At 42.4% G+C, this 15437-nt stretch overlaps 1 protein-coding gene across 26 annotated transcripts in view; it reads right to left on the bottom strand.

The window, feature by feature from the left end:
* Window positions 1-15437, bottom strand: part of mical3a (microtubule associated monooxygenase, calponin and LIM domain containing 3a) — a 123133-nt gene that overhangs the window by 15531 nt on the left and 92165 nt on the right. For 18 of the 26 annotated variants that reach the window (XM_039809596.1, XM_039809598.1, XM_039809595.1 and 15 more), the window contains 12 exons: window positions 15167-15402; window positions 14729-14821; window positions 13857-14018; window positions 13310-13372; window positions 12039-12113; window positions 11760-11873; window positions 11593-11672; window positions 8544-10584; window positions 7846-7940; window positions 6298-6474; window positions 4927-4977; window positions 3990-4097 (listed from right to left, as the gene is read on the bottom strand). In XM_039809596.1, coding sequence (XP_039665530.1) covers window positions 3990-4097; window positions 4927-4977; window positions 6298-6474; window positions 7846-7940; window positions 8544-10584; window positions 11593-11672; window positions 11760-11873; window positions 12039-12113; window positions 13310-13372; window positions 13857-14018; window positions 14729-14821; window positions 15167-15402 — 3295 coding nt within the window. The remainder of the gene's footprint in view (window positions 1-3989; window positions 4098-4926; window positions 4978-6297; window positions 6475-7845; window positions 7941-8543; window positions 10585-11592; window positions 11673-11759; window positions 11874-12038; window positions 12114-13309; window positions 13373-13856; window positions 14019-14728; window positions 14822-15166; window positions 15403-15437) is intronic. The other 8 variants (XM_039809600.1, XM_039809609.1, XM_039809603.1 and 5 more) reach the window with 8 other exon arrangements.

Here is a 15437-nt window from a genome sequence, read left to right as displayed (position 1 = left end):
TTCTCACATGTGTGCACAGAATAATAACATCCACTATTAATTACAACTGATTTGTGCCACAAGTTTCTAATGGGGGTGGCTGCAGAGGTTACTTCAAACAATTGACCCTCATTAAAAATAAATGTCTCAAGGCGCAGCCAGAGCACTGCTAATTGGCACCGTATTGATGTCTACATGTACGTGAGCCTGTTCCGATGGTCAAATATTTTTTTCATGAATTTCACAAAAAAAAAACTATTAATATTTATAACTTCCCCTCTTTCGCCCGTACCACGCTGCACTTTTCGATGGCAGTGATAGAGGGCAGAGCATGCAGCCTCTTAGGAAGTCTGAGAGGGGCACGCAGCCTGGTTCACCCTAACCTTGGACGCCCAAGTGTCCGGCTTTTTTTTTTTTACACAAGCATTTCAATTTAAATCACTTCCGAGTGGAAAGCACTCAATTGTAATCACTGGATCTTGGGCGGAGTGATTAACTCGGAGCGAACTCCAGGCGAACTCTCTGCTCCTCACCACGGGGCTTCTGGGCTGCGAGCAAATCACTCCGCCCAAGTAACAGAAGTAGCAGTGCTTTGCCTTTCTGAGAACATAGTTCCCAGTATGTATACGGTTAGAAGATGGCTGTGTCTCATGTGACCTTGTTATTTGTACACGCTGTGACTATACAAATCACAACATGTAAATAGGAACATGTTGGCATTATTTTGTCACTTATTGGGAGCAGTAGGCTAGTTGGAGCCGGTTACCTCCAGGATCTGTGCTAAGCAAGGCTAGCGGTGGGAGCGTCAGACAGAGTTACAACACGCACAGAGATGAGAAGGGTATGTATGGCCTTGTCTAACTCTGGGGGATACGGTGAATAAGCCAAAGTCCCAATAAGTCGGCGTGTTCCTTTAATAAAGTGCATCTTTGCTACATTAATTGGACTGCATATATTGTTAAATATAATCAACAAGACTTGACAGAGCTGAACAGAACAGGCTGGTTAGATTCACAGAAAAAGAATAATTGGAATGTAAGTAGGTGTAAGTGTAGGCCTGCTGCATTTGTGTGGCAAGTGTAGCTTTAAAAATTTAAAATAGTTATTCATAAATACTGTAGTAAAACTGTAGACATACGGAAAAAATATTTTAGATAATAACAAAATTGACTTTTCTAACTCCGGGGGTACTACTACCTCTACCTACCTTTAAACTACTTAATCTTAAGAACATATTTACATTCCAGTGACCCGTGTAAAACCAGTTCAAATGGGTTTTGCATGGTCTTTGAATGACCTATTGGCAAATTGAGCTCACAAAGTCCCCTATGGTAAAAAGAACCCTTTTACCCCGAAACAACTCACAGAAGGACCCCAAAGCACCTAATATGCAACCAACCTGCATACCCCTGACTTACTGTGTACTTCTACTTTAGAGGAAGACATTGTACTACTATATTTACCTGACAGAGAAATGTTACTGGTTCTGTTGCAGATTCAGATTTTACTCACAAAATATAACAATTAAAATATGCATTATTAAATATTCATTAAGCTATTCAGCATTATATTTCGAGTTGAAAGCTCCACCTTGAACAGACGTTTAATTATTTAAGTATATTGTGCTGATAATGCCTCTTTTTTCACTGTAATTTAAACATTTAAATACATACATACATACATACATACATACATACATACATACATACATACATACATACATACATACATATATTTTTTTTCCAATCTTTATTGTGCGTTCGCTTAGTTTTATTCACAGTTTATCAATATTGAACGTGTCATGTTCTGGGGGAAGCCTTAGTTTATGCCCACAAACGTATGTGGAACAATAGTACATAATGGCCTCCATGTTTATTTCAGTACGTCAGCGTGCTGCGTGTGACGTCTTTGTTATTGTGCTTTTGCACATGCGGGTCAGCTGGACAGACGGACGGACAGACAGACAGATATTCCTTCCTTTTGGATAGAGGCAATATGCAGTAGATGCATGTGTGGCCCATGATGATGATGGTGAACATAATTGAGTAGGATTTGATTAATGACATGGGTTCCATATGAGTAAAGTGATGTAAGGGTTAGGAATGAGAGATGTATAAAAAGTAATCAGAAATAGCTTAAAGCTCCCATATTATGCTCAATTTCAGGTTCATAACTGTATTTTAATGCTGTACCAGAATAGGTTTACATGGTTTAATTTTCAAAAAACACCATATTTTTGTTGTACTGCACAGCTCTCTCTCACTGCTGCAGATCCTCTTTTCACCTGGTCTCTGTTTTAGCTACAGAGTGAGACCTCTTTTCTTCTGTACTATCTTTGATTGCACTCACACATGCGCAGTAGCTCAGATCGTAGAGCATGTCAGCTAGCTAGCTCCATAGACAGTAAAAGAAAGGCTGTTTCTCCAACTTCAGTCAGTTACAAGGCAGGATTAGCTGGGAGACTTCTTCTAAACGAGGGCGCGCATGTAAGTAGTTCTTTTGTAGATTATGGTGAACTTGTGTGTGTTGTAGCAGTGCTTTGCCAATGAGAACGAGGTAGCATGCTAGCGCTAGCATGCTAACGGTTGCGGTTAGCCAGCTCGTTTCGGCTAGTGACGTAGAAAGCCGTGCAGATTTTGACCAGCTCACCCGGAGACTGAAGGCAGGACACATTCAGAAACCGTATCTCACTCAAAACGGCATGGATGGATTTTTTTCAAAGTTTGTATGTGTGTGGAAGCACCAGAGACACAAAATAACACCCCAAATCCCAGAAAAAGTGATTTTTTCATAATATGGGCACTTTACTTTGAATGTTTTTTCCCCCCCTCAGACTCTTACTTCCTCTGTCAGTGCTGAACTTTATCAGTGCCATGCAGCAAGAAACAAGAAACATGGTTTGGGTTCTGCAAATAGCCACTAAAAGGAAGCAAAATTCAGGCCAGCAAACCACAGCTCCAGCAGCTCTAGCTGTGGCTTAGTGCTGAGTCAGTGGACTGGAAGCCTGACTGCAGAGTTACAACATCAATCACAGTGGATTTCCTAATCAAAGGATGAATTTGGCCGCACTCCAAGAGGGTTGAGTCACATTAGAGTGACCATATGGTCCGGTAAAAACAAAAACAACAGGGCAACACTGAGTAACTGTGACAACAACACTAATGCAACCTAGTCTAGTATACCACTACAGCCATGTGTGTATGTCCTACTTCATTTTTAAACAGTTTGACATGCACAACATGAGCAATGGTTGAATGAGAACCCCCCTTGTCTAAGTGTTTGGAAAGAGCTTTTCAGCACCCAAACACCATAAGTAAACCAACACAGAAGAATGCATATAACCTACTTTTAACACAAACAAACTGAAAACTAAAAATTTGTCTTGATGATGGTGCTAAAGGGAAACGTTAGTTGGATCGCCAAACTTATTACAATTAGGGCTGGGTACCGAATTCAATACTTTTAAGGGCACCGACCAAATTTCCTCTAAAGTATTGAGTATCGAAAAATGCCTCATCATTCAATACCTCATTTCAATACCTGAGGAGTAAATCTCATCAGAGTCAGTGAGCCGATAAGCTCGCAGTATGCTTCTACCAAGATCTGATAATGCTGGTGATTGGCTGTCTTACGTTACACGTCGTAGAGGCAGGCAGGAAAAACTCTACGTTACGCACAGAGACGGAGCTCACGTAGTAGGAGCTGAAAAATAGATTAAAATATTGGTGCCGTAACGTGTAATGTTGCAATTTCTTTTTGTTTTAAAAAATTGGTACAGAAAAAAGTTAGCGTTTAGAAACTGGTATCAAAGTCACGGTATTGGTATAAAAAACAAATGTTGGACGATACACAGCCCTAATTACAATTCACCCAGAAGAGGACATGAATGTCGGTACCATATTGCATGGCACTCCATTCAATAGCTAAAGTGACATTTCACTCAAAACCACAAATGTCCACCTGATATTGGTGATGGAGGAAAAGTCAGAGGATCACCGAAGGTCAGTTACCTGGGCTCTGTGCAGCCTCTTGAGTTCCTCCTGCTTGGCTTGTCGGCGTGCAGCTTTCTGGACCCTTCGTGTCAGCTTGGCATTCAGCTCTTCCTCGGTGTAGGTTTTCTGGTGTAATAACAGAAACATGGGTCAGAGAAGTCTCTATCACTCGCTGCTAATATGTGTAGTTGACTCCATGGGGCCCTGGCCCTTCAGAATAACTGAACAGGAGAGGGGGGGGGGGATTCTTATTAGATCTTGTGGAAGGTGAAGGGACAACATTGACTAGCGGAATGTAATCTAGCTTGGGATATTTCAAAACATCATACTATCTACAGGCTTTTCTAGGCCTATACATTGCTATCTCAAAGCATGGTTACATAAAACAACTTAGAACACAATGTGACACACACATACTGTATATCAACTACACTGCAGCTCTCACATTTATGATCCTCCTCATTATAAAAAATCTTCTGTAATAATAGGCGATACAGTATGGGAATGAGCAGGGGTCTTTGTCCCTTAGCTGACTTTTGAGGAAATAAAAAGCTGGCATGAATCAGAAGAAAGAGAGAATAGCACTGAAGGAAAATGTCAAAGTTATTCCAGTACCCACACTGGAGTAAAAAAACAAAAACAAAACAGTGCCGCAGTGACAGGCAGGTTAATATAATACCAGTCAGAGAGGAACAGCCCTTGATATCACGAGATGCAGAGGTATCAGTGTGACCAGAAAAGTGAGCGCCATTGGAAAAAAGTCATGTTTTAACAGAGTGGATATCCAGCAGTGAGTGAGTGCGCTGTGGTCCGACTGTCACATGCTTCCAGAGAGGACGGTTAGTTTTAGGCCAGACGCCCATGAGGTGTTATGACAGTAAACTGGCACATGCGCTGAGGGGTGGGGTGGGGGGGGTAGAGGGGGATTTATCAATGGGAACGTATGTAATACTACCTTTGTGGCGTACGATCTCTTGAACGCCAGTGCGTGAGGGACATAAACAGACTTGGGGAAGACAAAACAAAACAAAAAAAGAGGGGAGGAAACAAACATGATACAGGTGATATGTTTAAATGGGTTAATGATTATGTTAAATTGGTCAAAATTAAACAAAACTTAAAAAAAAATTAAAAAAAGAAGTAATAATTTAGCTGGTACAATCGAAACAGGCAAGGTTAATAATCCCACACCAACACAAAAATGGCAAGGTGCAGCGACATTTTATACATCTACTGTATGTTAATCAGAAACGAGTCGAACAAAACATCAATTACAAATCACATTGTAAGAAAATTGATTTCCCAGATTCTAAGACCAAGGACTTTAGAGACCCGTCTTACCATAAAGCAGTAAAGAAAACAGATCTGGTATTTTCAGTCTACAATGATTTCTACGAAAAAAAAAATATCTAATACACTCACAGAAACTACACTCACAGAAACTACCACAACACTCGCTAGAGACTAGTCTACTTGAATCCTGTGGGCTCTTATTGAATTAGGCACGGCCTGGCAGGCATGATGCAGCTTTAACCTCCTGTTACTGGAGTTGCAGAAAGTCCAAATTCAGATCAATATTGATTGAAGATTAAAAAAAAAAGTCAATTCTTTATATATGTCGTCAAAATGAAGAAAACCAAATGGAAGCTTTTGGAAGTTTGTTCTTTTTTAAATGTGTTTACAATGGTTATTAAATTCATGCCTCTGGCCTTGAACTCGGCTGTATCTATCTAAACCACCAGAGAAACGCACGCACGCACGCACGCGCACAGGCACACGCCACCGACACACGCACACACACACACACACACACACACACACACACACACACACACACACACAACACAGAGCAGCAGCGGAGACAATCATTTTGAATTTCAGCTTAACAATGAATGCAAATTGCTTCAAATAAAGAACTCATATGATAGAAATATGGGTATTATGTGCTGGATTTCTGCATAGTCCTAATATGCCACCTGCATATTTAATGAATCCAGTCTTTTAAAGAATTCACTCATTTAGTAATTTTGCTAATGGATATCATTATGATGTGCATTTAACATGTCATTTTGTGGTGCTGGAGACCATGAAAATGGGTGTGTTTTTTTTTTTAATCATTTGGTTGCATGACTTGCTCTGAGATCACCTGAGGGCAAGTACACTCTGTATTCCAACACTACTTTAAAAAAGGATGAATAGAGTATTATATATTCATGCAAGCTTTGTGAACTTAACGTTAGTAGAATGTTATCTTTGTACACTTGCCTATTTACAAAACGATGTTTAGGTGAAATTCAAAATCATTTAACGCCCATCTGCACAATACCTCCTCATCGTTTTTCTCCTTTTCTCGATCAACCTCTTTTTCCCGCTCTCTCTCTTTATGCCTCTCTTTCACCCTCTTCCTTTCCTTTAACTCCCTCCTTCTCTCCTTCTCCAGTTTCTCCTCCTTAATCGCTTCCTTCTGCATGCCTGATACTAGGTCAAAGATGTCCGTGTGCTGCTGGGAGTGGAAGAAATTATTTAAAGGAAAGAGTAGTTTTTTTTTTGTTTGTTTTTTTAAAAGGAAGTAAAACAGAAATTGATGCAATAGATGTGACATCTAGCCTTGCTAAGCCTGTCCGCAGAAGTAGTTCCATTCAGCCTGGTAACAGGCACACCTGGCAGGCAAAGACATTAGTGGTGTTGTTGTTGTTCTTTACACTAGGGCTGCACGATATGAGGAAAATATGCAAAATGAGATAATGCTGCTGAATATCGCGATAACGATATTACTTGCGATAAATAAACAGATATTAAACTGTACTCAGTAGGGCTGCACAATATATCGTTTTTTTTTTTTATATCTCCATCGCAATATTAACTGCCGCAATATACATAACGCGAAAGGCTGCGACATATCACGAGAGACACTCAGAGATTTTATGTGTTAGTTGAAAGAAAATATCAGCAGGAAATAACTCTGTTTTAGTGGTGCCTTATACATTCAATTCAATGTTCAATTTCTTCTATAAAAGTAGGTTGGAAATGATTTCCTTTCATTTGTCTTTAGTTCAACAAGCAATTTGTTGTGTTTTAGCAGAAAACTGAAAGCAACATAAAGGCAGAACTGAGTACACTTTAATATCTCTTCATTTATCTCAAGGAATATCGTTATATTCACAACGTTATCGCATATTTTCCTCATATCGTGCAGCCCTAGTACTCAGTACTGCCTTTCAGCTGTCAGTATTCTTCTAAAATACAACAAAATGCCTGTTGAATTTAAAACAAACAAAAGGAAATCATTTCTAACATTGTTTTATTGAAAAAAGTGAACATCGAATTGGATATAAAAGGCACCACTAAAAAAAAAAAAAAAGAAAAAGGAATGACCATTTCATTTTAAAGTGCAGTTTTCTGTTGATAGTTTATTTCTAATAACACAAAAAAAATCTCAGTGTCTTTTGGGATGCGTTTATTTCACCGGTTGATATTGCGATGGCGATAAAAAAATAAAACGATATATTGTGCAGCCCTAGTTTACACCTAACTGGATGAACACGACACCTGCTTGAGTCATTGGTGTTTGCTTCCAATTTTCTAAGTGGAAAAAGTGAGGGCGCACCAGCTTCTGAATAAATCGGAGATGAAAGACATGATATCACGCGTCGCTATATCTACAACGCAGAGGTGCTGCTGCTCGAAAGGTTAAGGATTTACGAGAGGCTGCGGCTCAGAGCAGCTGGTGGCCGCTGATTGTCAGCCGATGTGTTGCAGACTAAAAATGGCTTCTCAGAAATGAGCTCAGGCTGGCTTTTGCGAGGCTATGCGTGTCTAAATACCTTTGCGGTGAAGATGTGACGTTTTTCTAATTGTGTCTACTGTTACTCACATCTGCCTTTGACTTCTGGGAGGACCTCTCCAGAACATCATCACAGGACAGGTCGGACTCCTCGGAGAAGCTCAAGTTTCTGCGGGATTTCAAGTCTGTAACAAACAATAATAAAGACAGGTTGTTTTTTGGTTACACTTTACTTGAAGATATCTACATAAGAGTGACTGTCATGAACATGTCATAAACATTACCAACAAGTCATAAACGTTTATGGCGTAACAGTAAGTGTCATTCGGTTTTTGTCATGACAAGTTAGGGTTAGGGTTCATGTGTCATGTGTTCATGACAGTGTTATGTCACTCTTATGTAGATACCAGTGTTTCCCACAGATTAGAAAGCAATTTGAAGGTGGCGTGGGGGGATATGGAGACAGATGTGGTGTGCACGGAGGGGAGGGGCTGTGTGTGCGTGTGTGTGCGAGACGTGTTAGTGACAGAGAGACGGAGGGAGAGCAGGGAAAGGAAATGCAGCTGAACGAATACGTTGCGTGTTTTAATAGCGTTAAAAAATGAATAACGAAACGCAATACGCGGCAACCGGTGTTGATTCTGTGGCGCACCGCCACAAATTAGTCTATGTGTGAGAAACACTGGATACCTTCAAGTGAAGTGTTACCGTTTTTTTTTTTGGTTTTTTCTCTCGAAATGTAACAAACAAGTATCACATTCAAAATGGCCCTGGATCCCCTTTCTTACCGGATGATGGCGAGGTTTTCTTCTTCCCAGAGTCCTGAGTGGTGGAACTGGAGGACGGCGTGCTCGGACATGATTTATCGTCCTTCTTCTTTTTGTCCTTCTTGTACCCTGAGAAGACGGCCTTCCACAGCGACTTGTGTTTGGGCGGTGTCTCGTCTGTGCCGGAGAGCCTGCTGCTGTCGTTCTTGGCCTTTTTCTCCTTCTTATTCTTGCGCGGCGAGAAGAGGGAACTTCGTTTCTTGCTCTTACTCGTAGAGGAGCCGTCTGACGAAGCCACCGAGCTGTCCAGACTCTTGTTGCTGCTGAAGAAACGCTCAGGTAAAATATCGGCCTTCTTTGACTCCAGAGCTTTCACGGCTGATGTCTTCGGAGACCCGGCTGACTTTTTACTTTTTCCGACAGCATCTGGGGTTACGCTCCAGGCCGTTTTAGGTAAGGCACCCTTGTCTTTGTCAGATTCTTTCATTTTGTTGAGCTGCTTGGCCATGGCGTCTTTCAGAGCCTGGCTCTTGACTGACTTTTCTCTGGCCTTCATTCTCTCCTCAGCGATCTCTTTGGCCTCTGGGGAGAATTGAGTTGCCCTCTCGGTCTTGGAGGCTTGGTTGACATGGATACTTGGTTTACCGTTTTCCATGGCTAGAGCCAGATGTAGGGGAGGTCTGTACCTGCTGGGCTTGCTGGTGGGTGGAGTATAGTACCGGTTCATGCTCGTGTCTGGTGTCCGCTCATCATAGGCCTCTTCCACGTCATCGGCAAACGGAATCTCCTCCACCGTCTCCACAAACGACTTCCTCGCCTCCTGCGGCCGTGGCTTCTTCTTCTCCCTCATGACGACCACTGGAGTTGGTTCTGGTTCTGGCTCTGGCTCTGCCTGGGGTGAGTAGACTTTCCTGGGTGCGGGTTTGGGTGCGGACACGGGGCTCAGCTGGGTCCTCGGTGCAGGAACAGGACTCTTGACTTTCGTTGGCTCTTTGGCACGCTCAGGTAGAGGTTTTTCTATCCCGTTGCTCCAAGACACCTGGTGTCTCTGCTGCCGGAACACAGCGGGAGACTGATTAGCAGGCACAGGTGGCGGCGGGCTGGAGGGCGGGGTAAGCATGGTGGAGTCGGACGTGTTATAGCTGTCACTGTTTGCGGTCTGGCTCGTGGCCATGCTCCCGTTCCACCCCAGGCCAGAGCTGCTGCTCAGGTCCCTCTTATCAGAGCCATTACTCTTGGGCTCCGCAAGAGCAATGGGTGTAATGACCTGACCCTCAAGAGTTATGTTGAGTCTGCGGATGACAGCGCGGCCAGTGAAGGCAGGCTTCTGTTCCTCCGGCACGTCGGGAGACTGTGTCTTAACAGGGGCGGAGTCCTGCGCTGGAGCCGTGACAACACTCCTCTCTAAGATCTTACTGCTGCGGTCCAAAGGAGTCAAACCGAGGCTTTTTCTGATCTCGGCACTCTTTAACCAAAATTCCTCAATGATATCTGTCTTTTTAGATGGAGTTTCCTCTGTTGAGGAATCTACAGAATTTGAAGGCTCGGGCGGGCCCTTGTCTGTTGTGGTCATGGGCGTGGAAGTGACCGCAGGGACAGGCTGAGTTCTGACCGGAGAGTCAGAGGCGAGGGGCGACGAGGGTTCCTGGCAGAGCAAAGGCCGAGCACAGATTGGGGAGAGGGAGTTGCCTGTGAGAGGGCAAATAGAACGGTGAGGGTAGACGGGAGATATAGGTGTGCAAGTCTCCGGTAAGGGGGTGGGCTGAGAGCGGATCGGGGAGCCAACAGGTGACTTGACAGGGGATCTGACGGGTGATCTGACAGGTGACTCGATGGCTGGTGATGATTTGGTGAGTGAACTGGGGGGATGTGAGGCAGGGACACTGACAGGGGAGGCAGCAAGAGTAGGAGAAGGGAGAGAGGAAGGATCACGGACTGGTGCGGGTGAAGGGAACAGAGGGCTCTTGGCGGCTGGAGAGGGAGATGTCCTCTCAGCCTTCCTTTCCTCCAGTATGAATGGTTCTGGGAAAAAGCGGGCGCCAGGAGACATCACCAGAGTTATCTGGGAAAGAAACAGAGAAGAACAAGATTTAGTCAAAAAGAGCATCACATTAGAGATGTTCAGATACCAATACTAGTATCGGTATCGGCTCCGATACTGCCTAAAACGCTGGTATCGGGAAGTACTGGAGTTGATGCACCGATCCGATACCGCGTAATAAAGCCCTAAAGAAAATCTACGTTAAAGTAGTTTATTTATGTTCTTTTTCCGTTCTAACTGACCGTCAAACTGGATAGTAAAAGAAAGTTCTGTGGCGTTCATTGTTTGTGTTTTTTTATGTTTCACAAAGAGTTTAACCTGAGCCAGACCGACAAAGATAGAAATAATATCACATCCATACAGGGATAGTAGTATACAGTTGTTAAAACATAATAAAAATATATGACACACTGGTATCGGATCGGTACTCGGTATCGGCCAATACACAAGTTCAGCTATCAGAATCGATATCTGGAAGCAAAAAATGGTATCGGGCCATCTCTACATCACATACCTTGGGACAGTGATGAAATGTAACTAAGTACATTTACTCAAGTACTATACTTAAGTACAAATTTGAGATGCTTGTACTTTACTTAAGGCTTTTCTTTTTATGCCACTTTTTACTCCACTACATGAATCTGACTTCTTTAGTTACTAGTTACTTTACAAATTGAGATTTTTGCACACAAAACACATGTAAGTTTATAAAACACAATGTTTTATTGTAAATTAAAACTACCCAACTACAAGTACAGCTTAAAAGGCTGAACGTTAAAACACTTAGTTGACAGACAGAACTGTTTTCATCGTTTCCAGTTTCTAAAATGTGAGGAATTTTCTGCATTGAGTACTTTTATTTTTAATACCTTAACTACATTTTCCTGATGATAATTACATACTTTTATAGAAGTAACATTCTTCATGCAGAACTTGCACTTGTGACAAATTTTTTTTTATTTATTTTTCTTTTTTACATGAGTAAAGGATCTGAATACTTCTTCCACCACTGGTGTGGGATAATCTCACCTGTGATTCAGGCTCTGGAGATGGATGGAGTGGGGAAAGAACAACATCTTCTTTCTGCATGGGGCTGATGCTGGATGGTTCTGAATGCACAAATGACAAAATGGTACTAGTTTTTCTTTTATGTAAAAAATATTACTGAGTGATCAATTATTATTAGGGGCATGTACCAATACTGGAGGACATTCTGAGACTTTCTGATTTCTTGTCTTCCTCGGGAAGCTCTTCGGCACGCTCTGACTGATGCAAATGAGCCTCAGCTTCTGCATCTGAAGGGATGTCATCTGGAATTTCCAAATAACATTATGAAATATTTAATTGTTACACAGCTTTAGAACGTTAATAATTTATTTTCTTTTTTTGCAAAGAGGCAGAGTTATATTTGAACCAAATCATGTTGTGAGAGAATTGATGGATTCATTATTATTAGTTCTATTATGACTGCTCACCCTGATCCATCTCTGTACCAGGCTCCATATCCGGACTGTCTGCTTCTGCTTCCAGATCTCCATCCTCACAGGGCTCTGGGCATGACAAATAAATGGCAAAAAGTGAATCAACTGGCTGACAAATTCTCTGTTCAGACAACAGAGCCAGAACCTTTTTCAACTTCCTAACCTCAGAAAATCTTGCTTCAGGCTAAATGTAAAAAAAAAAAAGAACTTTAAAAAAAAAAAAAAAAAAAAAGAGCACCAGAGTTCAAAGATTGCTTAATGAAAAAAATATATCAAACCCAGTTTTGAAGAGTGCAGCGCGTTTATAGGAACAAATTAAAAAGGTTGGAAAAGGATGAAAAGGCTTCAAAGCCAAAATCCATATTTTTTTTTTCTGAGGACAGCTTTAAGAAAAGTTTTGTGGCAAGAAAATCATACATCAAATAATATAAGTAGTCAAACAATGTGAACAAAAGGTTGGGCATAGAGTAGCATTAGTGAATAGATAACATGCAGCTATCCATTTTTAAATGAGCAAATGGATGACATTTAAACCAAGCAAAAGCACAACCCAAATGTTAATGACATTGGTTAAGAGATGAGCAATAATCCCTCATTTAAACAACATTTGGTGGGAGAGACTATGTTTTCTAACAAAAACTGAAATGACCCACACGGTTAATTCATGCAGTTTTAAAATAATATTACAACATTACTTCTATATAAACTAGATAGGCCTTTTTCCGTGTGGGTGCACAAAGGCACATACTGAAAGAACATTGGATTCTAATGGGTCTTAGCTTTTAACCCAGAGTACAAGTGCTGCATATGAATCCAAATGTATTGTGAGGGACTCTCATTACATTCAGTCACGCTATTAAAAAGTTGAACAACAGCCTCAATATCTGAACTTTGTGCAACTGCCATTTATGGGTTAGTCTAAAAAGGTAAAAGGCAGATTCCAGGTGAAATACTTCACACATTACCCACCAGGGCAAGACTGACTGTCTCTCTGGGATACAATATATTAGAGTACAATATACTATGTGAGTAATAAGAAAATACATATTTTGGAAGGTGGAAGGGTAAGATGAGAGTTTGGGAAGTGGAATTTGACCCCAAGAGAGCAGAACTCTTGAGAGCGACAGCCTTACAGCATGCATGCTTGTGAGTTAACTGGTCTCTGTATGCGTTCCTGCATGCTCCAGGGAAAAGGCCAGCCGATAGACAGATAAGAGTACGAGTCTAAGACGGGATGTCATGATCCCTTTTGAAGTCTGTGCTACCTCCAGACATGGACTCCAACCAGACTCTCACTGCCTCGTGTCGGGCGGACGTGTGGGCAAGGGCTACGTTCAAACCAGGGGATACGGAACAACGACGGATAGATGGCAGGGAAATAACAGTAAAGTAATTAGACACATGAGAAAGAACACAGCAGAACACAAAAGAACAAAAGCAGAACAAAATCAAAAGACATGACAAGGGGGGTTATGAGGTGCACTGGGATGTGGTTGAAGAACATTACATTCACCCCAGCGACTCTGAATAGCAAATTAAGAGATTTAACACAAAATTACGACATTCCGAGAAAGAAAAAACAAAGCAATGTGACAAAAACGTACAAAATCAGACACGATTATAAACAACAGGTGGGTTAGTCGGGAGAGGTGGCTCCTTCTGTCGCAGACAAACGCATACAAAAACAGAACAGCAGCAGCCACACTGGGGGAAAAGAGACACCCTGATCCTCAACCCTGTGAGGCCTGCAGCTTGGGACTCGCCCAGCAGAGCCCTCCCCAGCTGTGTGTTCAGCTCCTCTGGGTGGGTTACCTGTAGAGGAGGCCTGCGTGAGCTCAGAGGGTTGGGAGAGTTGAGAGGCTGAGGCCAGCTGGCCCTCCGTGTCTCCCTCAGAGTCCACGTGTGTTCTCACCAAACCTGGGATGGCCTGAGGGTCCACAGGCTGCAGGATCTGTTGGATCCTTAGGTTCCTTGCTAAATGAGGGTGTCGGCATACAGTGTAGTGTTGATTTTTTTATTTTTTTTTTGGTGATGTGTTGAAGTTGTGTGTGCAATCAGAGACAGTTAAAAGAGAGATGAAGGCAGTTTTTGTAGGAAGGGTAGTAGTAGAAGACAAAGAGAGGAGGGAAAAGACAGGACAAAAATGAAAGAGAGAAGGCAAAGGGACAGTTAGAATACAGTGGCAATAAAAAAATCCAGGGACAGGGAGGCTGCATGCACTAGACGAAAGTCAAACAATAAAAGTGAGCTTCAAAGATATGAGGTTAAAGAAAAAAAAAAAGATATCCGTTGGTGAACGGAACAATTCTGCCACTCAATACCAAAACATAGCTGCAGCGCCTGGGGGGGGGGAAGGGAGAACACAAAAATCTCTGACATTAATCAGTTTAGTTTATTAAAGCCAGTTACAAAAACGGAGGTGTTAAACAGGTTAACAGCAGCTTAAAAATGGGATAAGACTCACACAAAGAAAACACACTTATGAACACAAAATCTTTTCAAAAACACAACCGCAAACAACAAACCAAGACCAAACACAAAAAAAATAAAAAAGGACAAGCCTCACTCTCATTGAAAATCCTTAAATAAGAAGCCCAAAACCAGCCAGGATTATATATATTATATATACTGTATATCACGCTCAAAGTTACTGCAAACACATCCACAGGCAGTTCTGCTGCTACCTTTAAATGTACCAACATCTTCTTCATCTGTGAGGTGCTTCTCCAGCCAAAGGCCTGACTGGAGCTCTCTATCCCAGGGGCAGTAATCCCCCTCTGCCAGCAAGGGGAGACAGAGGCCCAACCAAAAAAGAAAAAAAAAAAAAAAACATACAGATACACACATACACGCACACACGCACACACACACACACACAAAGTGGACATAGGGGGAAGTAATGAAGAGGAGGGGATGGAAGAGGAGAAAAGAAGGAGAGAGGGATGAGGAGAACAACGTTTGAGACGGTGACACTTCACATGAAACAGATTTTCGATAAAAAAAAGCAAGTGGACAGGGTCAAATGGGAGTATGGACAGGGTGTTGACGTACACCAAAGGACACGTTTCCAGTCTCCCCAGGGACCATGCTGAAATCACACCAAGAGTGACAAACAAGCCTACCGTCGCTCGACTCGTCGTCATCTTCCTCATCTTCCTCCTCGTCTTCATCTACTTCTCCGTCTCTGCTGACCGCGTCGGCCAGAGCCTCGGCCTCTTCCTCGCCCCTCAGTTTGGCGTGGAGCTCCACCGCCTCCTTCCAGGGAACACCGCCGAGATCGGAGGGGCTGAGAGGCTGCTGTTCCACCTCCTCCTGGTCCTCCTGCTCATCCTCCTCGTCCATGTCTGACTCGGAGCTACTGTTGGACAACAGAGGAGGAGTCCCAGTAAAGTG

This window comes from Perca fluviatilis, chromosome 8 (genome assembly GCF_010015445.1).
Source record: "Perca fluviatilis chromosome 8, GENO_Pfluv_1.0, whole genome shotgun sequence".
Lineage (NCBI taxonomy): Eukaryota > Metazoa > Chordata > Actinopteri > Perciformes > Percidae > Perca > Perca fluviatilis.
This window is presented reverse-complemented; position numbering and strand designations above follow the sequence as displayed.